This window comes from Electrophorus electricus, chromosome 13 (assembly GCF_013358815.1).
Source record: "Electrophorus electricus isolate fEleEle1 chromosome 13, fEleEle1.pri, whole genome shotgun sequence".
Lineage (NCBI taxonomy): Eukaryota > Metazoa > Chordata > Actinopteri > Gymnotiformes > Gymnotidae > Electrophorus > Electrophorus electricus.
The window spans coordinates 4,942,873-4,968,332 of NC_049547.1; the positions used below are offsets into that span (position 1 = coordinate 4,942,873).

General features: G+C 42.9%; 1 protein-coding gene across 4 annotated transcripts in view; it reads left to right on the forward strand.

The window, feature by feature from the left end:
- The first annotated feature begins 3,137 nt into the window (after positions 1 to 3,137).
- nhsl1a (NHS-like 1a) overlaps positions 3,138 to 25,460 on the forward strand; it is a 43,772-nt gene continuing 21,449 nt past the window's right edge. Inside the window, exon 1 of one of the 4 annotated variants that reach the window (XM_027012881.2) lies at positions 3,138 to 3,619. In XM_027012881.2, the coding sequence (XP_026868682.2) occupies positions 3,304 to 3,619 (316 nt within the window). In that variant the 5' untranslated portion in view covers positions 3,138 to 3,303. Of the gene's footprint in view, positions 3,620 to 18,401; positions 18,554 to 22,571; positions 22,644 to 25,225; positions 25,401 to 25,460 lie in introns of those variants that run through there. The other 3 variants (XM_027012884.2, XM_027012883.2, XM_027012885.2) reach the window with 3 other exon arrangements.

Below are 25,460 nucleotides of genomic sequence, written 5' to 3' on the forward strand. Positions count from 1 at the left end.
GATTGTCACCTAAACCTAATAACTGGTTCGGCCACCCTTAGCAGCAACAACTGCAATCAAGCGTTTGCAATAACTGGCAATGAGTCTTTTACAGCGCTGTGGAGGAATTTTGGCCCACTCATCTTTGCAGAATTGTTGCAATTCGGCCACATTGGAGGGTTTTCGAGCATGAACTGCCTTTTTAAGGTCATGCCACAGCATCTCAATCAGATTCAGGTCAGGACTTTGACTGGGCCTCTCAAGTCTTCATTTTGTTTTTCTTAAGCCATTCAGAAGTGGACTTGCTGGTATGTTTTGGATCATTGTCTTGCTGCAGAACCCAAGTGCGCTTCAGCTTGAGGTCATGAACAGATAGCTGAACATTCTCCCTCCGGATTCTTTGGTAGACAGCAGAATTCATGATTCCATTTATCACAGCAAGTCTTCCAGGTCCCGAAGCAGCAAAACAGCCCCAGACCATCACACTACCACCACCATATTTTACTGTTGGCATGATGTTCCTTTTCTGAAATGCTGTGTTACATTTACGTCAGATGTAATGGGACATACACCTTCCAAAAAGTTCAACTTTTGCCTTGTCAGTCCACAGAGTATTTTCCCAAAAGTCTTGGGGATCATCAAGATGTTTTCTGGCAAAACTGAGATGAGCCTTTATGTTCTTTTTGCTCAGCAGTGCTTTTTCATCTTGGAACTCTGCCATGTAGGCCATTTTTGCCCAGTCTCTTTCTTATGGGGGGGGAATCACATTTTGTGTTTACTTGTTTTATCTTTGTCTAATATTTATATTTGTTGATGTAATATTGAAATTTGATGATCTGAAACATTTAAGTGTGACAAACATGCAAAAAAAAAAATTAGACATCAGGAAGGGGGCAAACACTTTTTCACACCACTGTGTGTGTGTGTGTGTGTTTGTGTGTGTGTGTGTGTGTGTGTGTGTGTGTGTGTGTGTGTGGTACGTGAATATCTTATAATAGGCTTATAATAGGTAAGGGGACACACACACACACACACACACACACACACACACACAAAATACTTTATTAATCCACGAGAGGGAGACCAATTGTTTACTTTAGATTTTCATAGCGACATACCATATACGAAAAGATTTTAGTGATAGAAGAATGTGCTGAGGTGACATGATTCGCCTTTCAGTTATGACTGTAAATGTGCATGGACACAGATCACTCCAAGAAAACATTTACTGTAGTATATTTTGCTACGTGCACATTTTCTTAAAAAAGACCAAAGGCAAGGAAGCCCCGTTTTTCATATTAACACAACGTAAAAATGTTCAACATCTTATTGACAAGAATGTGACAGTGTTCCGTTGTAAAGTGAAACCCCTTTTTACCGATCAAGCCTATTGTTCCGGGTGTTTTGCTGTTGTATGCGGTAGGCTCATCCCTGACATTTCCTTTCTTTGTCTTTTGCTAAGTATTCTTTTTCATTCAACCATGGAAAGCTTGACAAATCATCCATGGTCCTTACTGCGTTTATCATCACCATTTTACAGGAAATAAATAAACACCTGATAAAAGGGCGATTTGGATAATCTTAGTTGTCAAGATAGCCGTGGTTTTTCCCTTTACAGCCCTAATGTCATTTATACAGTGCCGTTCCCTCCACGGACGTAACCGCTTACCTGGGACTTCATTAGAGTCTGACAATTATACATTTCCGTTTAACTTTATTTACACATGAAATGCACACCCCAAAGATAACAAGATAACAAAAAAAGATAACAAAAAGATTTCAAATGCAACTGGGGACTGCATGAAAAAAAAAAAAAAAAAAAAAAAACATCAATAAGAAACTAAACGCATATGACACCACCACCATGTTGCTTAAATCATGTTGAAAATAATAAGAATTTTATTCTATAGCAGGCCGAAGAATCTTCGTAGCAGTATGAGGACGTTTTAAGTACAAATGGTTAAAACCCGTGTGCTGTCAGGGCTTGTACGGATATGCAGATTAGGAAATAGGATATATTTTATTCCTTCATACTCGTTATAGAGATCCCAGCCCACGAGGCTTTAGAGGAGCCGGGGGTGGGGTGAAATAGAAAGAAAAAAAAAAAAAAAATAATAAAAAAAAAAAATATATATATATATATATATATATATATATATATATATATATATATATATAGAGAGAGAGAGAGAGAGAGAGAGAGAGAGAGAGAGAGAGAGAGAGAGAGTTTATTCAGGATTCCACGAAGAAAGCAAACACATCTCCAGGCCCTTCACTTCGCCAGAGAAACCTGCTAGTTGATGTAGTTCTGGGAAAGATAACAATGCAGCTAAACTGAGCCAGGGTGGCGTAGACGATGAAGAATAGAAGAGCCGTGGAAAAGCAGCAGTTCTGGGTCAGAATGGGAACAGTATCCAGGATGGAGTTTAAGTGACCTTTGGCAAATGAAAGAGTGTCAGATCACCATTCCTTTTAAACCAGAAAGATTATCGGGGAATAGATACGTGACAGGTCATCAGATTAACGTGACTCTGAACTGAGGCTAATGTCATAAACAGAAAATTGTATGCACATAACGGCCAAATCTTACAATCGCACGAATGATCAAATGACACCGAGTATAAAAAGTACTTAGAAGACTTATGAATTTTCTTTCCAGGCTAAATGTTTTATTCAGCAAGGCTTCACTGTGATTTTTTGGATGAGGATGAATAACCAGCATTAAGTAGGCTACAGTATATCTAATATTCCAAAGTATGAGCTTTGTCTTGTGACAAATGAACTGGTTCCTTTGAAGAATTAAGTAAGAAGTATTAAACTGAGAATTATTTACTTAAATATTACTTTATTGGTACAATAAAAAAAATAAAATAAAATAAAAAACAAAAACATGGCTACATTTTAGTTGTTCATAAAGTATAAGACAAACGCATCTTCGTTGCTTTTTGTCTGGAAACTTGGTAGACGTCACTTAAAGTAGTTCAAGGCGTGGTTATTGCTCCAGTTACTGTGTAAACGCGAGTCCAGACTCTAGGTTACTTGCAACTCCAGATCCACGTGTCTGAATGCCATTTCGAGTTTTCAGAGTACCTCTCACTAACCGTGATTTAGGAGTGGGTTTCACTCGAAACTCCTCCAAAGAATGGGGGGCAGGAACGCGCACCCGAAGTCGCATCCTTTGAATCATATGGCGGGACCTCATAATGCACTTCGAACAAAACTGATTGGAAATATGGAGAATAACAGCGGCCACTGGGAATCTTAATGGGACAAGTGGAATAATCGGTCAGTTATGCTAGGAATTTTAAGACATTTTGAATAAAAATGCCTTTTCATAAGCGTATAACAGTGCCCCAGCGCCTGTGCAGGTTGAACAAGAAACGTTATAGTTATGATGCAGGACAATCTGACTGCAGTGTTTTAAATTCGAAATTATGGACATCTTTGAATGATGTTAGTGGTGAAACTATGATAAATATACTCCATCAGCTCTCCGATCTGTCGCGACATGCATGCAGCATATTTGTGGAGATACAGAACGAGGCGGATTTGGTCATTCACAGGACAACAAGACTACAGCAGCGACTGGACAATCTGCAGAACACAGTCCGAAAACTCGGCCACAAGAAGATAACACTCCGTAAGTCGTCCATTTGTCATTCATCCGAAACGCTTGTTTAGCTTTACTCGATTGTTACTATGAGTAGCAAGTGGAGTACCCGGTGCGTTTCTTACCCAGTGAGGTGCGCCGACCCTCACAGATGAAGGCGTTAGCTAGGTAGTCTGTACATATGGCAAACTCACGGATAACATGGATGGATGACAGACTGGGCAACTGTGGTTTAAGGTTACGAAGAAATTCTATGTAATCTATACTGCGAGATACGCGTGTTCCTCGGGTTAACATGGTGAAATTTGGTTTTCTAATCCCAATCCCTAATCCCTACGTTTTAATGATTACAACTATACTGTAAGCAAATTTAAATATTTGTTCCATTTTGCTGCTTATAAAACATAGTTTTTTTTAGCCCCTAAAGGTCTCACACTAAATATAATATACACTAAATAACTCTACTAACTATAGGAGCCAATTGTCTTGCCGATTTATGTTTACCTCCGTTTTCTAAGTGAGGATGCCAGATTCCTTCCTATTCCTCCTGCAAAGCTTCCTCTTCTACGAAGGAGAACAAAAGGTTGGAGCTGGAAGGATGTTGCTGGGTCAGGTCACCTAGGTGATGATGTTACCCTGCTGTTCTGATCCAGATGTGATCAATCAGTTGCCCCCTTTGGCATGAAGGTGTGTGAGTGCACAGCTGTAGATTTTGCGTGAGCTATTCTCCACTCTTTATTGTCCATGACCTTTTCATAGAGATCAATATGTGCTGCAAAACAAAATATCAGCTAAAATTTCTGTAATCCTATTGTTCCGTATTGCAGTATGCCAATGCGCCTTACACGATACAACAAAAATGTTTGCATGAACACTTGACATTGCCTAGAGACAAATGTCCCATTTCAGACTGTGTGAAAAGCTGAAGGTGAACAGAGCGATTGGATAACATTGTACCAGAACATCAAAGTACCTACAAGACACAGCTTGTTCAACTGCCATTTTTGCAAACTATTATAGCATTTTAAATAGTATATTTAATAGGTTGCATCTATCTCCAGCTTTCAGCCAGCCATTTGAATCATAACTTGTTTAGTTTGTTTTGTATTCAAACAAGTCTTGTTTGAATAGTGTAAGTAAATGTGAAGTGGTGATGTTTTTCTGAGTCAGGATTTGAGACTTAAGCAATAAGAAATGTACTTTCTTATATTGCCCAGTTTCTGTTAATTAGTCCATCTCATGCAGCCGGATGAGACTCTGTGTGTTGGCTCTAATAGATGCTTGAGCCTGCTCGAGAGAACAATGACTGTTTCACTGCTCTTGCCCACAGTGCTGAGTCCAGTGTGAGGTGAACGTGGGGCAGGAAGCAGACGCTAAGTGAACACATGTGTAGTCGAGAGTCCTTCTGCACTCTCCACTGCCACAGTGTCTGCTGCCACAGTCTTCGTTAGTAAAATCAGACTTCGTTAGTAAAACCAAGGAAACCCAATGGCTCTCAGTCTGGTGCATGGGATGGGATTGAAATGGCTGTGTGGGGCAAGTATGTGTGGGGCAGGGGTGTATGGGGTAGGGCTGAGTGGGGCGGTTGGGTAAGGAGAAGGGCTGTGTGGGGCAGGGGTACGTTTCGCTTCTATACAACCAGGTGGGTAATTCAATACCTTTCATCTTTTTTCTAAATTTTCTGCTACAGGTTAATTATAGGGCAGTTTATTCAATGTTATTTTTTTAGATGACGCTCAGGATCTAAATAATTAAAGTAAAGAGCAGTGAACGCATCCAGTAGGAAATGTTGTACTCCTGTGATATCCAATATTGTATTTCTTCCTTTGGAGGACGTGGGAATGGATGATAATGAAATGGATTCATGACCTGTTAGGTTAGTACTGAATTGGGTTGTAAAGTTTCCTGTTTGAGCAACTTATTACTGATTTTATTTCAGCACTTGCTTTTCCTTTCAGATTAAGATCCAAAAATGTTCTTTACTAAAAGCAAATATATACGGCAAAGAAGTTGCTGTTGACTTGTACTGTCAAACAAGGGTCTTCTCAAAGTTCATTAATATAAACAGCAATTTGCCACAAGTTGCACAACAATCTTGATATCTTCGTCACGTGACTCATAGTTCTTCAGTTTTGTTTACGTCAACTATAATGTGAACCATGATAACAAACTTACCATCGAGTCCGAAAATTAACACACACATACACTGTGAAGCTGCACGAAACTGTTGTATTCTTCTCCACCCCCTCTTCTCGGCAGAGCGCTTTTTCTAGCTCAGATGATGGCGATCGGCTGCGGGGGGAGAGCACGTCAAAACCAGATGTGCCTGCAGCCTTTCGAATGTCTTTTCCTGACAGACACTGTTTTTATTGCAGCCAGATGCACACATACACACCCAAACACGGGCACACAGCTTCTTGCTGTTTCCTCTTTCTCTTCTCAACAATCTTCTTTCAGCTTTTGATTAGTGAGCTCTTTTTCCTATTGTACCATCATTTCTTGTTTGTCTTTTCTCACTTACTGTCTCTCTTCATCTTTCTTCCCTCTGCTCCAGGTGGAATAATTGAGCTATTGTCTTCCTCGCTCTGATCCGAAGGGGACTGTTGGAATATGGGTGGAACATTTCAAGGTCTCAGAAGTTGAAAGTTGGAAGCGTGCTGCATATGTCAGTCCAAATCCCAGAAAGGCTGCTATCTGTTTAGAGTTCCTCTGAAGTTCACAGAGAAGGAAGTACAAACACCCATATTTTGCGGCTTACAATCTGGTCTCCTGATGGTGGAATTCAGTATGAATTCAAAATGGGCATCGAACTGTCCGCACTCCTGTAGAGAAACTGTGGACCATGAGGAGTGAGGTGTGAATCCGCACTCCTCCACATTCTCTACACTAAACACTTCAGCCTTCTGTCTGACTGTTTTTCCTTCACCCACAGATGATTCACCAAACTAAACATGAGCATAATGGATTCCAGACATTAAGTAACTATCATAAACCAGTAATGATTTTCATCCTATTCTTTGCTTGTTATTAACATACAATCCACAAGCTATCGGCCCAAACCCATTTCATCCCTTAGCCCTACCACTTAGCCCTACCCCTTTGTTTTGTGTGTTCGTGCCTAGGGTTAGGGTATCCCAGTTCTTGTTGAGAATTTCCAGTAGTGAGATTTCTGTACTTTACTGCTTATCTAATATCAATGCAGCCTGGAAGGATTGCCTGCACAGCACTGCTAGTAGCCTGGTAATGAAGCAGCAGTCTTTTTTATTTGGTGAGCAATTGATATGTGATTTTTATTTGATGACCAACTGATATCGTGAATGACAACTGCAGACAACCAAAAAAGGATGCCAACAGCCCACACAAGAGAGTTCACCACAAATAAAGATAGCATATTGAAAATGTCTGGCAAAAACTTGTTCAGTCTGTTTATGTAAAAGCCATCAACGACTACTGTTGACATCTCGGTTTCTTGAAGGGTTGTTCTATTTTGTAGGGGAAGTTTCAACCGAGGGCCCTTGAAAGTCAGTTCCAAGGAACAAGGCGACACTAAAAAACAAGGGGTAGGGGTAAAAATAAGATTTGGCCATTGAATCTATAAGCATTTTGATTCAAAGATCAGCAGCATTTGAGAAGCATATTTGGTACTTCAATGATACACAGATGATGATGATTAGTGACTTGATATTCAGATACATTATATGATACAATTATTTTCCCCAGTTTGAAATTTGATTCTTTTTTTTAAAACAGTCTCTTTTTGTTCTAGCATGAAGTCAACATTATAATGTTCTTCTTACCTAGCTTTTTGTCTGTAATATCATCTGGGAATATATTTGCAGTTCAAAACTCTGGCCGTGACAAGGCTGGGTTTGCTCATACAATCTCTCAAATGGGAAGGCTTTGTAATCTGGACTTGATTCCATGGTGACATCATGTTTAGACAATTGTAGTGAATCACTGTCCCACAAGTTTAGACAGAAGGTTTGCATTGATCGGGATTGTTAGGCTTGTGAGCAGTGTTTTGTTTCTGATTGGGTCTTCATTCAGCTTTGGGCCCGATTTGCAAAGCAGGTACTTGTGATTAGTCATGCTCCAATATTGCTGAATTTACTGGGCATGTGTGACTATGTATTTTTTAACATATAATCTTTAGTAAGGCATTGTTAAGTGAAAGCCCAGCCCCAAAAGACAAGTTTAGTAAGAGGACATCAGTGATCCATGGGGGTAAAAAAAGACTGAACTAGATTCATTAAGTATTTCTAAAGTAGCAGACTTTCTTGAAGCATTGCATTTTACTGTTATTGATTAACTGGGCTGTGTCAGTGTACGTGGTTGACAGTTTTGTCTTGTTGTTACAGTGCACTCCCTCCCTTGTAGGTGAGAACGTCATGCCTGTTATGGATTAGACTATAAATCTTTTGCTGGACACTTTCCTGTCATAAAAAATAACCTGAATTTTACAATCTTGCATTTTATTGTGCTCCAGTCTGACAATGCCCCAGTTGGAGGCTATTTCAACAGCTGCTCTTTACTCAGGCTTCAGTCAGTATGTTGTGATGAGCTGCAGGGACAGTTCAGTCAATGGTGGCAACATGGAAGTGGAATTCATAACAATGGCGAAGTTCTTCTGAGCTGGCGAAGTTCTTCAGTGCTGCACCCATACGCATCAAAGGTTTGGTGATAGGCCTAATATGTGACCAGCAGTGAAGCAGTAATATGGCCAAGACAAAGGAAAAGATTATTACACAGATCTCCTTGTTCAAGTTACTCTGCCTGGTGAAGAAGTAGCGCGTTTGAAACCAAGCATGTTGACTGTGCATTACACCAGCTTTTTGGAACTCAGGCTGTGTGGTTAGAGTCAAGATTTCATTCAGACTGAAAGTGCTCAACAAAGGTAAAGGTAAGGTGGACCAGAAGGGAAAACTTGCTGACTCTTTCCTTTTTGGACCCTTGCTCCCTACCCGCTCCAAAGAGATATCCAGCCTGAACAATAGTGGCCTTTGTGCAGAACCCCCCAGACCCCTAGACCTGCACTTATCTATACAGCAAGGGAGGGATTCCCAGAAACAGGTTAACCTTAGTCTTGAACTATTTAACGGTTCAACCCAGCGCTAGGTCTAATCCGTGCTCTGTAAATGAAAGGGAAAGGCTTAGCTTCCTTTTAACCAAAGCTCGGATTGTAACTGTGCTCATTAACTGCACAGAGATGGAATAGCTCTACAGTTTGATGGTGGGAGGACACCTCACCCATCAATTAGGGGTCCGTGGACGCCAGGTCTGAATGTTTTGCACTGGGTTCATCCTCTTCAGCTGTGTCCTCGGCCCACAGCACACAGGCCTCCCACTCTCCCATACTTCACAGCAGTCCTGTTGCGTTTGGCCCTAGTCCAACTATCTGTGGAATAACGTCCTGGCTGCAGTGTGCTAACAACACTGGCCGCTCATCTGGGAAACTCATGAAAAGTACATTTGAAAGCTTTCTTTTAAAATAGTTTAGGTTTTCTCTCGCTTATGTTTTTTTATACAGTTCGGTGTTTTTCTGCTCTCTTCATGTTAATATTGCTTTTGTCTACTGTCTTTTCTTACGACCATATTCGCAACAAAAATATCACACACATCAGCAGTTACATTTTTCTTGTCTAACTCTCCTTTTCTCTGTTCTATTTTTCTTATATTTATCTTTTTTTATGTGTAGGGAAAAGGACTTGGGAAGTATTTTAGGGACAAATTACATAAGGGCATCTTAATATAATTTGCCTGGATAGTCTTCACCAAGCTATTACCACATTGTTTCCTAGGCAGTCGTGGTAGGGACTCTCTACTCCATTGTCTTGGTGGGCACTGTAAATCCTTCGTGTAGATTTCCCCTTCAGCCTGCCCTTCACCGCAGACTAATTAAATGCTCTCATGGGGGACACGTGTGGAAGAAGTGGGTCAGTATGGAGCGAAGATTTGAGTTGAGAGTGAAAAATGATTTTGGAAGAGGTGGAGGAAAGCCAGCACATTCCTGTTTCCAGGCCCGCGCCAGTCGCTCACACCTGGAGCCCTGGAGCTCGGTAAACACACTGGGGCCTCGGCTCAGTCTGGCCTTACATGAGTTATTGTTTTTAGCCTACACATACACCAACCCAGGCGTGTGCATGGGCACACACACACACACACACACACACACACACACACACACACACACACACACACACACACACACAAACGCACACACAAACTTACAGACAAAAATAAAAAAAATTTAAATACTGCCTGCGGTTCTCATTATGCGTTGATGTTCTTTTATCATTGTTCTACCATCAAGGTTATTCAACTTTCCTGTCTGACACCAGCACACTTTCTCTTTTACGAGACGAGCTGCATTGTGCTTGTGTTTGCGTTTCGCCTCAATAATAAACAGGACAAACTTATGCAAGCCCATTTCAGCAGCTTGTTTGGCAGTACGTCTGTTCATTGTCCCACTATCTAGAGAGACAAACCCAGAACATGCAGCAGGTCTGTCGGAGGACAGGGGAGCCGTGAACCCTGTCTGTCACCTGAATATCATGCTGATTAGCAGTAATCTACACTCTGGTCCCTTCTCACATTTTGTAATAATGAAGTAAACCTAATTAGCCTGCTATTCAAGGTCTGAAATCTATAGTCTGTCACTGATCAGAACACTAGTTATATGTAGCTATATGTAGATATGTTCACAAGGGTTGCTGGGGCAATACACCTAACTGAGGGCAAGTGCTGTAGGTCATTTTAAAGTAATGCTTCAATAATTATTGCCACGTCAGTAGCTTGTTTAAACAAAAACATTAATTTCTATCATTCTTGGTGGTTATGGTACTTGACTTGTAATTGGAAGATTGAGGGTTCAAACCCCACAAGTTGCCACTGTTGGGCCCATGAGCAAGGCCCTTAACCTTCAGTTGCTCAAGTTGTACTCTGTCATGATTGTAAGTTGCTTTGGATAAAAGTATCAGATAAATGAAGTAAGCCTGAGTTTGGTTTGTCTTTTTTTCCACTACACTTGTGGACTTGCTGAAATTGTTGCATGCCACGGAAGGAGCAACATATCTTGACATTAGAAATTATTGGAAGGCTTATTGTTTCATAGACATTTCAATAGAATGTTTTCCAATAGCCAAATTATTTCAACTTTTAAAATGTTGTTTTGTTGTTTATCACATTGCTATCATATAATAATGACATTATTATCATATAGCTGAATCAAAAGATTTTGTCCAGTGTATAGAATACATGGTAAGTCCTTCACATGAAAAAAAATCATATTGCAATAAAAGTACTCTACGTCTATGTTACTACAACCTAACTGAGCTGTGATGTATCTATGAAGTATATTTATATTAATAGTAATGCATCTTTATCATGCTTTTCAGGCTTTCTCAATTTGTTTTTTGATTTTTTCTGATTCGAAAAATCAGTCTAGATCATTATTTTTGTTTGGCAGCTCATAATAGAGCTAAACACATTTAAATTTGACAGTACACAGATAACATGCAAAGGATGAATTATTAATATTACCCTCTGAAATCCTATTTTGAAATTCTGTTCTTTCTTCTGTAGTTTCTCCAGACATCCCATCAGGGTTCTGCCATTCTGGAGTCCATTCGTATAAGGAGAGTTTGGAAATGTAACCCTCGCTGCTCCCACTTTGGGTGGAGAAATACAGTGGGAACATGTCACTCAGGGGAATCCCTGGTCATAATGAGAGCAGCCCATTCAAACAGCCAGGCTGGTGAGCAGAACTGGACTGAACCTCGGTAGAGATTAGTCCATCTTTTTTAGTTGAGCGTATGTAAGCCTAGCTTTTGCTCCAACCTCACTACCTTCCTTTACTTGGCTAGTACATTAGTATAGTACAGTGTCTCTGCTGTGCACAAAGTGCAGCTCCATCTACACAGCCATTCTTTAAAAGCCAACATACCATCAGACACTTCGAGGCAACTTAAAATGAACCTCAGAAAGATGAACAATTCCCTGTTACTTGGACTTTGAGTGCTACATTGGTGCTACATTATGTTTGTTACATTCCCTAACTCTTTCCCTTGACAAGCATGCACAATTAGGACACAAGGCAAAATGTCTTTGCATGCACTGTGAATGTGTTGGCATCTCCAATACATCGACAAAGTTTTTTGTTGTAAGCCAGCTCCTTTGTATGCTCCCTGCTATACCCCTGATGTGCCCCCAGTATATCCTTGATATGCCCCTAATATACTCCTGATTCACCCCCTTGTATTCCCCTTGATACGCCCCCAATATTCCCCCTTATATGCCCCTTGGTATTCACCTGATATGCCCCTTGGTATACCCCTAATATTCCCCTGGCATATCCTGATATGCCCCTGACATTCCCCCTGATATGCCCCAGGTAAGCCCCGGATATGCTCTTTGGTATACTTCTGATATGCCCCTGGTATGCCCCTGATATCCCCCTTGATATGCCCCTGGTTTACTCCTGATATGCCCCTGGTTTACCCCTGATATGCCCCTGGTATACCCCTGATATTTCCCCCTGATATGTCCCTGGTTTACCCCTGATATGCCCCTGGTATACCCCTGATATTTCCCCCTGATATGTCCCTGGTTTACCCCTGATATGCCCCTGGTATACCCCTGATTTTCCCCAGGTATACTCCTGATATTCCCCCCTGTTTACCCCCGATATGCTCCTGATATGCCCCTGATATACCTCTGATGTGCCCCTAGTATTTCCCGGTGATATGCCCCTGGTATACCCCTGATGTGTCCTGGGTGTACCCTAATATGCCCCCTGATGAATGGCTTCACTTTGGAGCAAGCTGCAGCTCCCTGGGTCTTGAGTCCAAGTAAAGGCTGAGTCCAAGTTCACGAGTCCAAGTAAAGTCCTGTTGTGTCAGACTTCTTCCCTCAAGCCTAGCAGCTTTAGGACGTCTTTCTTTCAGGAAGATGCGGAAGGAATAAGCAGTTGCCTCACTGCCTTCCTGCGTATGTGTCCACTATATGCGCTTTCAGTGGAACAAGAATGGAGAAAGGAAGGTGGCTGGGGGCGGGCATTCTTCTTTTCAGCAGTTTCATTTAAAAGTCCTGGACAGTCATGGTAAAGTTCACCAGTCCCTGGGGCCAGCCATCCCACCAAATGCATACATGTCTATAGGCATGCTAAATACCTCGGACGTGTGGAAGGTGAGAAGCGCGGAAGCTTTATCTGGAGACAATTCTTAGTCCTTCAGGGTTATTATAAAAAAACATCCAATAATGTAATTTAAGCACATCTTTTTGACAGAAAGTCATAGAGTCCTCAGCACAAGGAAAGGGGATAGTGTGGGGTGGGGGTGGAGACGGTAAAGGGTCAGCTGAGGTCATCACTCATGTTTTCAGAATTCAGTTTTCATTATTCCCATTTAAGATGTTCAAGCCTCATGGCTGGACATTTATGAGTGACAGTGTGGCTCTGCTGATGCTATCAGCCTCTCTCCTGGTTTTTATTTTCATTCTAATTGAAAACATCTGCTATACAGACACTTGAGCACTGCCCATTCTGGTGAGAGTGTGTGCTTTGAAAAGTCGTGAGGTTGGGCAGATTGCCACAGTGATACAACACTGCCCACATTAATTGGCAGGAATGTGTGTAAGTGAGAGGGAGGAAGAGGGGTTTGTACTCTGAATTTAGTGGCTTATTTGGGTGGGTCTGACTTGACATATGGCCAAAAACCACTGCTGTTCCGTTTCTGTATTTCCAGGGGCATAATGGTTTCCCTGCTGCTAAACTAGGGAGTTTCCAATCGGCACAGGGAAAGTAATGCAAATCAATATTGATACAGTTTTAATTTTTTTAATCAAAATAGGCTGAATGTTTGGGAAATGTTGTACTGTGTATAAGCCGGGAAATATTCCTTAGTAGAAGATCAGTCAAAAATTAAGTGTGGATTTGAACTGCCTTTCCATTGGGAAGAGGCAAGATTTGCTCTGGTTATAAAAATGTTACTATTGAAGCAGAATTTTTACCAGAACACTTGGGATTCTGGTGCCAGTGTTTTACTTGGAGCAGCCCGCACACTTGTCTTAAAGAAATAAAAAGCCGACTTGTGAGATATTTTATTGAAGAGAGAGGCGGCATAGGTTTCTTTATGGCCTACACACCTACAAACCCATTGTTTGGATAGTTGCTAGAGGCAGGCTCAGTTTGGCCCAGTCTCCACTGACAAGCTTTGAGAAGGATGCTTGCTAAAATTCTGGCTGCTTGTATTTTTCTGAAAGACATGTCTGGCAACTCCAGGAGGTCCTGGGGCTTTCCTTCTTATCCACAAAGGGAAACAAGTGACACAAAAGAGCTTGGAAAGAAAAGGCTTGTACCGAAACTCCGCTCAAACGGGAAGGTGCCTCAGCGCATCTTATAGGCTTGTGGTTGAGATGACGTTTGAATATCAGATTTAAGACCTGATTCTCCTACTTACTTGCTTTATATTTAATAAGATATTCAATTATTTTTCAAGACCCTTAGAGGTCAGTTTCAAAGAAGTAAAAACATTAAAGTGGCTACATTAAAAATAACTGCAGGTTGTCCCTCCCTAAGAGCCTGCTCTGATTTTAACATTTTAACATAGTTTGGCTCTGTGGTGCCATCTTGTGGATAAAATGTATAGCATCTATTGATCTCCAAGGTCCACTATGCTGACCAGAGATACGTCTGAGATGGAGTGAACTTACACTTGTGCTAAAATAGGTTTTGTTAGTTAAAGAATGTCAATGTCAGGCAATAAGAACACATTGACTCTAGAAGCTTTTTTCTAAAGTCACATTTGTTGCACAAAAGCTTCCAACCCTGAACATGTTATAGCCTTCTGGTGCCTCAGATGGCAGCTGAATATATAAAAAACCATTAGCGTCTGTTAATATGTAGGTGAAATAAAGTAGCTTCTTGTTTGTAAGTGTGAGTGTGTGTGCCTGTTGGAGGGCATGTGCAAGTATTCGAATGTATATGTGTTGGTGCATAATTGCACGTGTAAGTTTATGCGGCTGTTAGATTTAATAGCGTAATCTAAAAAGAAGCCTGTGGTACGCCTGGGTGGTTGTGTGCTTGCATAAACTCGGAGAGAGGGGCTTTTCATTGTGGTGGATGGTCTCGTGCCAGCTGGCTCACATCTCCCGTGTGGCTTTTATGTAACTGATGCAGATCAGAGGTCGACCATTTCTCAGATTTACATGGAGACACAAGTCTCCCCCTTGGGCCTGTGGAGATGGACCCAGTTTTAGTGACTATGACTGCGCTTTCAGGGGTGCTTCTCTTCCTTAACTTTCATAACCAGAATCAGAATGAGGTGTGTTTACACAGCCCTAATTCTGGCCATTAGGTGCTATTTCATTCTAAATAAGTCATTATTTAGCATTATTTAGCAAGCATGTGTCCATCAAAACAGTAGACACAGTACTAGTAAGTGCTCTTCTCAAGTCTCAACAGGGCTGAATTAACTCTTTGAGTAAGTTTGGGAGTGTTGCTGTGAATGGAAACTGGAATAAGAAAAGGTATATTTTCTTTTAACCCTTTCATTGTCTTCAGTGGTGATGAAAGTTGATTGTTGGCTTAATCAGGGGCTGTTTTCATAAAATATCTCCTAGTAGACTGAATACTGTTTGTGGGTCAGAACTTATAAACTGATCTACAAGCAGGTTCAGAATCTATCACAAAGTAATCTACAAACTGCCATGATACTTATTGATATTTATTGACAATAACATATATTGGTGTTTTGGTTGTCACTTTTCTAACAATTTACAGAATAAATTGTGAGTTTTCCTTATAAGTAGTCTCAAACAAAAAGGTGGGGAAATACTATGGAGGTGGGAAAAAAGATGACATAAGTACAGGGAGTTAAATAAGGTGATAGCTCACTAGTAACATACAGTGCCTTTTAGGGTTCATAGATACAGGCTGCATGAGGTAGATACATGCATTTTTTGGGGGGAGTGGCTCACATCCTTGACATTATAAATCTGGTTGAAAAAGCCACAGCATTCTAATGTTCTGGCCAAGATGTTTAATGGCTGTAGAACACATAAAGTCTGCTTTAATTACTATTCAACCCTCTTGACTCATCGATTCTACTGTAATTCAATGTCTTCAAAAATTACTAGAAGATATTAAAACCATGTTTTTAATAAAGAATCCTCACTGCCACTATGATTTATTTTAATTGGACACTGTCCTTAATCTGTTTGAAAAAACTCATAGAACTTTAGGTGATTTATTAGACAAATGTAGTCAGTTTAATAGCATGTGAGTATGACTGAATATGATGGTGCTCTAAACACTCAGTGTTGGCTGATGGGTCTTTGGCCCAGTCATCTTTAATTCGCACTAATGCTTTTAATCTGCTTATAGGCTCTGCAGGGGCCTGCGTTAAGTATAACCTTTTAAAGATTAGAGAGGGTGGGTGAGCGAGATGATGAGAGAGTGAGATCTAAAAGAAAGTTGTCCTTTAGTTGGGTCTCACTGAGAAGCGTGCAGGTGGTCTCGTCATTCACCATTTGTTTTTCTGCTTTGGATTTGGGCGTCCTGGTCACACGCTGCTGCACCATCGGTTACGGGAGCCGAATTGACGGCGTGTGTCAGTGCGAGACTTGTGTTGTGTGGATTCCCTATGATCTCCATCGGATGGCCACCTGTCGCGAGAGAGGAGGTGATGGAGCAAACAACGGCGAGGGCATGGTGTTGGAAAACCGGCAGGTGCCGCTCAGAGGGCCGATTCCACATTGCCTGTGTGACTTAGGCTTCCTAAGGGACATGCTCCAGTGAGGAAATGAACATGTGGGCATTGTGTGTCTGGAAACTCAGAGCAGTCAGCGATGTTTGAGTGGCTGTTCTGATTTAGAATAAGAAGACTAAATCTGGTTTACGCTGAGAAAAGACACTGCGCTGCCTGGGGAAGTAGACTGTTGTGAAGGCGGTGACTACATAGATTCTTTTCAAGTGTAATGCTTTGGAATACTTTGGAATACTGACATACAGGCACCAAAGAGAGCAGCAGCTGAGCCTTCTCTCCTGATCCTCACCACGGCGCAGGACCGTTGGAGTGCAGGTGGCTCAGAGAAGCAGCTGACTCTCCCCCCAGTCGACGTGAGAGCACAAGTTGGTGGTGGTAGCAAACGTTGAACCCTCGCTCGGACGATGAGGAAAAAGTGGGTTGCTCTGCATTTCCGCAGGACGGGAGCCAAGGTTGTGCGTGTCCCCGGAGTGCCGGTGTTCTTAAGCTTGTCATTGCTGTCCCAGAGGGCCACAGTCCTTGTCTCAAGGTGCAGAGAGCAGCTGGAGCCAGAAGAGGATTTGGATGAGAGGTTGTGCAGCCGTCACAGAGGTAAGCAGGGCAGAGCTGACCACCCCACCACGTTTGTGATTTGCAACTTTTGTAGCAGTTGTACTGTAGTGTCATCACTGTAATGTAGTTGTTGTACAGTGTTGTTGCAGCGTAACTCTTTGTGCTTCATTTATCAGTCCACTGACAACAAACAGCCAGCCCCAAACCCTTGAGCCACAGAAGAGGTTCTCTCATCAGTCTTGTGAGGCCCAGATAAGAGTGAGTCAGGAGTCCTGGCTTTAGAAGCTCAGGGTTGCAGGTTTTAGTGGACATGATGTACTGGGGGTGGAATGCAAGTTTTGCTCTGAAGCAGTTTGGCTTGAGATTTGGTCTTTGTAGTGAAATTTAACCCTACCTTTTGCCTTTTTTAGTATGGTAAATTGCAATGCATTATGGAATAATTTGTTACAAAGATGCCATTAGACACTTGTAGTCATAAAATTATGATTATATTGTTTTTTAGGATTTTTAAATGAAACAATGTTATTACTGTAACATGATAAGCGTGTTTTTGGATGATCTTTACTTAATTGTAGGAGGACTCTAAAAGAGTGCTAATTTACAGGACAAAGATTTTACTTTTCCTCTACAAAAGATTTCTACGTCTTAGCACAAGCTTGACTTGATTTTACCCCTTAAAAATTCACTCTACATATTTCCTTCCTGTTTGTAACTCTCTACTGCTGAATTAGGTTGTGGGGAAATGGGACGATGTTGAATGATGTCGTCTTGAAGTCATTTTGGATGACTTTGTTTTTATTTTAGATGTCCACTGAGAACACAGTGCCTACAGATAGATTACATCATGGAACACTGGCTTTGCTTGTCACTTTTTGCCCAAAGCACAAGCCTCACGATATGTCAGATTACAGTAATCAGTGTAACCATGACGTGGGCGTGAAAGTCCATGTCTGATGAAGCATGTTTTTCATTGGTCTGAGCACTAATGACAAGTGTACTATGTCCCTGTGGAGGGGGATAACAAACAATTGAGTCCAGGGGATTTGGCTATTTTTATAGTTGTGTGAATCTCCAGAGCCTGTGAGTGCTGACAGCCTCGTGGAGGACAATCAGCTCATCCTCAGCTGAGGATAGGAGAGAGACAGAGAGGGAGAGCGAGTGAGCAAAGGAAAAGAGATAGAGTGAGCGAGAGCTCCCTGATGTCTGTCAGACTTTCCCTCTATCGCTCTTTCTCTTTATCTCTCTTCCTCTTTATTTCTTTTGCTCTCACTCTGTTTCATTCTTTTGTTGTTCTGAAGTAGACAACACCGTGGAACCACTGTGGTATATATGCGAGGATTGAATTGCACGTTCTCATAGCACATGAGCTGGCAGGCTGCCACTCCGGGAGTGAGCAGTGGTGTGTGATTCTGTGTGTGTGTGTGTGTGTGTGTGTGTGTGTGTGTGTGTGTGTGCAGAAAGGGGAGAGAGAAAGCAAGGGAGGGGGTGAGAGACCAAATCTATGAACCTGTGTGAGTGTGCAGGGGGAGTTGCTTCAATTAGGACTCCAGGCTGTGCGAGGATAGCTCTCCCGGAAAACTCAGACACACTCTAGAACACACTCTCGCACAGCTGTGCTGGCCTGGAGAGACCACCATGTTCTGCCTGGGAGGTAAGACACTTTCTTTTGCAACAGACAGCGAGGGAGAGAAACAGAGATGGCACTAGACTGCTGTGCTCAGCACAGAGCGAAAGGAAAGCAAGCTGATGTGGATGTGGAGTGGGGTAGAGGTGGGTTTGACCGAGGACAAAAGGGAACGGACGAGCTCGCTCTCGGAGCGCCCACGACCCCACTCTCCTCTGCTTCCTTTGTTTTCTTGCGAGAAAGTGGAGCTCACTAACTTTTTGGGGGGTGGGGGGGATCTGTCAGCAGAGTTAAGGCGGCCGTGCCGGAGCTGCACCGGGACAACTGGAGCCTCCAGCTGTTTAGAGGGGAAGGAGACGGCTCTCCTTTGTGCATGCCGACGCTGTGCTGGGAATGAACGGCAGCGCGCGCTTCGCAACTTGTTGCTCTTTTGTCTCTCAGCCTGCATGCTGACATTTGGAGTGCTGTAGCCAAGCAGTGCCAGTAGTTAATGGTGTCGTTTTTGGCATGCGGAGTTTGCGGCTCATTCTTTTGGTGTCTTAACTTGCTCCCTCAGTATAACATAATAGAAGTTTAAGGAAAGGCTTTGTTTGAATTTTTCTTCACGTTATGTGAAGGGGTTCGGGATAATCAGGTGGCCTTTGGGCTTTAGTTTGTTTTGTCTCTCTCTCTCTCTCTCTCTCTCTCTCTCTCTCTCTCTCTCTGTCTCTCTCTCTCTTTATCACCCAGTCACTCTTTCTCTCTTTCTTTAGCCACTCCCCTCCTCTGTTATGTTAGGACCTTTTTGTCATGCTCTTCATATTCTGTCACGTCGGGTAGAAGCACCGTAGCTGTGATTTTTAGATCCGAGTCACCTCTCTCGCTAACTACTTACCTCAACTTTATCTCAATGTGAAAGTGTGCTGTCATGCACTGATATCACCCGTTTTGTTTTGTTTTTTTACACACGGGCAAACCCCCAAAAACTAGAATGCAAAGGTCAATCAGTGCTGAACGTCAGATGTTTTTCATGCAGTGACATGGCAGAGTTTCAGCATGCACTAATGCATTAAGCCCTTGTCATTAACTTCAGTTCATTTTCTTTGTATGGTCCCAGTAATATACAGAATAGCCTACAAGTAAAATGTAGAAACACATATTATTGATTTAAGCTTAAAGCCAGATTTGCAGTTCAAGTGGGCTTTATTTTTAGAACCCATGCAGCAGCTGAAGGATGGACGTGGATCCTGGCAGGGCCCAAGTGTGGGACAAGCCATATTAAACCACAAAGAGACTGCATGCATTCAGTGGTTCACTTAACTTTCTAATAGAAAAGTTTTGCCTTAAGCTTTATTTAGCCTCTAACTCTTGACAGCCTTAAATCAGACGACCAGGGCATTCTGGCTGGTGTATGTAGTGTGATTTGCCCATAACATCCATTTTTGATTTGGCTGGAATTGGTGGCGTTTTACTGTAGATCCAGACTTAGCTGCAGTATGTAGTGCCTGGATGTTAGGAGGCGGCAGCTGAGCGTATTGGACAAAATACAACCGGCTTTAGAGGTCAATAGGAACCCCCCTCTTTCAACCCTTCCCCTCTGTACTGAAAACAATCTGGTTTTGAAGTTCCCCTATCAACCTGGTTCACACACTCGTGCAAGGAGACTAAAAAGGTGTCAGTGAAAGGAAACCACTTCGGTGCAGACGGCTGCTTTTGTAATGCATGTTTTGAGGTTTCGTCCTGTCTTCAGCGGGTCAAGCCTCGAGACGCAAGCGTGCGCACCGCCCATCAGGTCCTCTAGACCTGGGCAGCAGTCCTGGGACCTGTCACATAGTGAAGGGTGGATGGTTAAGCTTGTCTCTTCCATCTACCATCTTGGGCCACCTTCAGAGACACACCTCCACCAGGACGGAGACGGCTCTCGTGGGAGGCAGCAGCTGTAACACAGTTTGTTGTAATTCACTTTAAAAAGCTGTCTTCAGTTCTTAAGAGTTCTTAATAATTGGTTCTACCATTACCTTTAAAGGGCAGCCCGCACACACCCAGTTGACTGGTCTTATGAAACAGTTTTACATCATTTTGTCGTCGTCCCCCACAGTGACAAGTAGTTGAATTTCTGTTTTGTTTTACTGAAATGATGCTCGCTTTGTGCCTGAGGTTACAGAAAGCTGAGTACCCTTACTCTCTGCAATACTGCTGTGCATTTATTGACCCGACATCTGTATTCCATTCTCAAGCACTTTTAAGTGTATGTCACATTATTTTCCATTACGAGGAGGCAGTCATTACTGTTGGTGGGACGTTTGCTACGATGAGTAACAGCGAATGCAATCTAATGTCGCCACAACTTTTTATTCCTTTTTTGCCACATACAGTCATATTTGTCTATGTTTGGACAGGAGCCAAGCTTGAATGGGTCCTGAAGATTGCTCCTGTCCTCATGTTAGCCTGTGTTGACTATTAACCCCTTTATATATTCACTCCAGCATGTGCATTTTGCCTGGGTCAATGTTATATCCCCATAAATGTATGACCAAAAACATACATACACACAGACATATAAACAATCACACACGCACATGTTCAGCTGCAAGGCGTGTACTGACCCTCCCTTGCATTACTGGAATTCTGACCTTCACCCTGACGGTCATTTTGAGGTTGTAGCAGTGAGCATGACTTTCACACATCCCCAGAGATGAGCTTGGAAACAAAGGAAGGCTGTTCTTCCTTTAAACTAACAAAAAGAAGGGTAGGTCCAACATGAAAAACCTTCAAGGCAGTGACTAAGCTTTTTGCATGATTTTTCATCCAGTAATTCACAGTAAGTGATGATACATTGGTTTGAACTTGGTTGGCCAGGCTGTAAGAGTATTTGTCACAAAAGATTAGTGGATTATAAAGATCTGTTCTCAGCAGCTGAGGGAATATGCTGAGTTCTAATGCATCTCTAATGCATTCCCATTATAATATTTTTTGTATGTCATTTGCCACATTCAACACTAACATCCACATTTTGATCAGGGAAACTAATCAAATACCCTCACAGAGACTTCCAAAGAATACCACAGTCTTCCTTGTCTTCCTACTGCACCAGTACCCTCGTTAAGTTCATGATCTTCTCCGTGAATACCACAGATGTGCCTTATACTGCTCACACAGAAATTGCTACTCTTTACAAATCATACAGTCATCGAAACAAGAGCACTATTGAAATGAAAGATCTTTGCGGTGGTTTGGGCATTGGGATCAAAAGAGTACAACATTTGCCTTGAAGCAAAGGTCCCATTGTAAGTCCCATTACACGGATCTGTTATCCAGTAATGTCCATTTCACCACTATGACACTTACACTGGCATGTGATCCTTTATGGCTGTATATAAACAAATACTTTGGCATGGGAAGTATGTACATATTAGAGAAGGACCGTAAGCCGACAAGTGCTTGCATCAATACTGCTTAATTCCTTTCCCATATCTAGCTGTTAGACTGCTTTAATGATTCAGTGCTCTAATGCAGCACGACAAATATTTCCTTCTCACATGAAAAGGAGGGTATGGTTAATGTCTTTAGGCAGAGAGGCATCTTTTAGCAATTTCAGAAACTTCAGAACCTTAAAACGTTTTCTAAAAGTTGGTTGACGCAATTTTTCCCATTACCATCACGTGGTTAAGAAATAACATGAGAATGAAATTACCTTCTAGAACAACTTTTGTCAGCCAGATGTTTTATACAAAGTATATACACTAATTCCCATGAGGCAGGATGCAGTCAGTCAGAAAGCCAGCCATGAGTGAATGGCTGCAGAAACAGAGCCAACAGAGAATGGGGCTGACCACTGTGTCTCCTCCAACAGGTGCCCTTGTCCGGAACGAGGCCCCTGCATCTCCATGGCAACCATTGTTGCCCGCTGCCGTCCTGAGCGGGGTGGCAGGCTCCCTCCAGGGGAGGTGCAGCCGGGGGCTGGGGCCGTCCCACAGGGAATCTAAAGGCGCTGTGCTCACACTGCAGCCCTTTCTGCCTGCTCAGAGTCACTGGTTTGTGTTATCTCACAGGGAGGCCAGCTGGATTTGCTGTCTCAGGCTGGCCATGGGAGAAAAAAAGCTCAAAAACCTTTCAGAAAGGGATTCTGTTAGGAGTGGTGAGGGTTTTTGCTTTTTTGTTTTTTAACATGGTGCATTTTGTTTTGAGCCATAGTTCCAGAGGCACTAGAAGGTAGTGTATTTTTGTCAAAGCTTATAGAAACGATACCTTACCCTACCTTATTGCTCTGCCGCATAGTCTTAAATTGCTTCTGTTTTTCTCATCTTATTTCTCACATGCACACATCTTCAAGACTTATATTACACTAGAATATGTTTGGAACATCAGGTACATTTCGTCTCATGAGACAATTGTACTGCATCTCATGCCACTGTAAAGCAATATGTGCAGCTCCTGTGAAATATCTCTAAGCTCCACAAACTCCTATCTTGGTAAATGCCTAGAAGGCTGAAATACTCGCTGGGATAAGTGGCTCCAGATGGCGTACGGACCGGCGACCAAGCGAAGCAACAGCGGCCTTTGCAATGCCGCTGCTAAGCTACTCCACTCCAAGCAGCGTTAAGTTTCTCTGTGTTGGAGCAGCCCGATAGCTTTTGCCCATGGCGAGGGGAAAGCAAGAGGACACCGGGTGGAAAAGGGACGCCTGCCAAAAGCTGTCCTCCTCCAGGCTAATGATCCCTGTGCCATGACAAATCTCCCCATGGAGCCACATCACAGGCTGGGCTTTCACAGACCGTGCTTGCCACTCCATGAATTTAAGAGAGGGCGAGAAGAGATCCCGTCCGAGGCTCACTGCCGGACAACCGTGCGACAACCGGGCGCAGGTCTCGCCGTCTTCAAGCCAGATGCTATGCCTTCTTTGGGTTTATTGTTGTTGTGAATTCCTCTGTGCTGGAGCAATTCGCTGGGGTTGTACGTGTTTGGCAGTGGCCAAAAGGGTGAGATTTCTCCCATCTCAATTTCTGGGATAGAAAAGAGTCGAACCCGGGTGCAGGGTGGAGCACACAATTTTTGGTCCCGTTCCCACATGGCACGTGTTTGCAGAACTGAGCTTGAGGGCTTGGGATGGCCTCCACATAGAGGTTAATCAGAGCATGATGAAATGGCTGATTTCATAATTTCATTACCATCATACACAGATGAAGTGATACAATAAACTGTGGTGGTCTTGTTCTGTAGTGTGAGTGTTCTCTCTCTCTCTCTCTCTCTCTCTCTCTGGAGCAAAGACATGGATTAGCAAACTGCGTGTGTGTGTGTGTGTGTGTGTGTGTGTGCGTGTGTGTGTGTGTGTGTGCGTGTGTGCGTGTGTGTGTGTGTGTGTGTGTGTGTGTGTGCATGCGCACCTATTCTTGCTGTTGTATTCAAGGGCACCTGTTAGTAGTCACCAGTAGGTGGAGCACATGCCCATTGTTTTGGTGTATGTAAATTGATATAGTTGAGGACCTTCATTATCTGGCCATCGGGCAGCTCCTGGAGTTGAAATTGTTAGTGTTAATTAATTGAGTTATTAGGTTATTATGGTATTTATTTGTTTTATTTAATTCCATTCATTCAAATTGAGAGTATATTCAACTGAGCAAATTAACTCTGTAGGTCTTAATTTAAGATTATATATTTTATGCTGGCAGCATAATATTGCCCAGTCATGATGACAGAGGCCTCATTAGTATAATATGATAGCAATAATAGTAACTTATGCAAGGACAGGCCCTCCCACTAGCAGTAATCACCTGCTGTGGATTGACCATCTGCAGTGCACAAGCCTGTCTTCAGCAGGCTTTAGATGCCATGGGATAATCCTGTTTTACAGATTAACCAGCCAAGGCAAGCAAGAGTAAGATATCCTTTCGATCCAGACCCACACATAGTTGGGCAAGGGATCCAGTGTTAGTTTGACATTTCTCTGTTTGTGGCCATTTTGAATTAGATTATTGGACTTGATCTTATTTTGAAGTCATTAGTTTTTTTTAAGTCCTTTTCAGTGGACGTCCCAAACTCGCACTTGCATGGAATGTCAGATGATCCTTTCTGACTCTTGCTTGATCTTTCACATTGCTTGTTGAGCTGGAACTTCATTTTTTTGAGAATTTCTCAAGAGAGGCCTAGAAGGCTGAAATACTCAGCTCAGGTGTCTCTGCTCTGAGAAGAAGAGGCAGTTGAGCTTGACAAAGGGAACCCCTGGAACTGCAGGCCTCACACGGGAGCCCTGGTGGAAGAACTGATGTCGAGCACAAGATGATTGCATATGTAGATTGTCTCTCCGCTGAGCCGGGAGCGAAATGCTGTAACACGTGCTGCTCCGAGGATAAGGATGAGCTCCTTCCTCTCCACGTCTGCAGGCTGAGCCACCTCCAGTCCAAGAGCGAGGGCAGCCAACGTCTCAGACTCCTCACTACCAACATCCACCAGCAGCAGGAAGCGCTCCGCCGGTGCTCACGCCGGGATGGGGGTCCAGCACCCGCAAGCCCTCAGCCCCCGCCAAAACCGCTCGCCACTGCCTTCAGACTCTCCCGCCGGGACGGGAAAGGTTAGCGCTTGTGGAGCCCGGGCTAGCTCAGTCTGAGTCCTCGAGTTACCTTGGTTGATTCCTCTGTGCTGTGCTTTCTGTTGTCTGATGGTATTAGCAGGTGCTGGAGCAGTATGAACATGCCCCAAGGCTGGGAGCTTTTTTGATGGGTTTTTGAACGCCTCACGCTGACTGAAGGGGGTGACAAGGCCCGTCTAATTACACAACGCCGTGTAATTCGGTGCCCAGGCTGGTTACTAGCATCTGAGCTCTGCACACGGCATGATGGCAGGCTGAGGCAAGACCGCTTCTGAGGCCTGCAAGGAGCTATTAAGATGAAACACAGAAGTGAGTTTGCTGTTCGTTAAGCCAACTGAATAAATGACATGTTCAGAGGGAGCGTAGCTG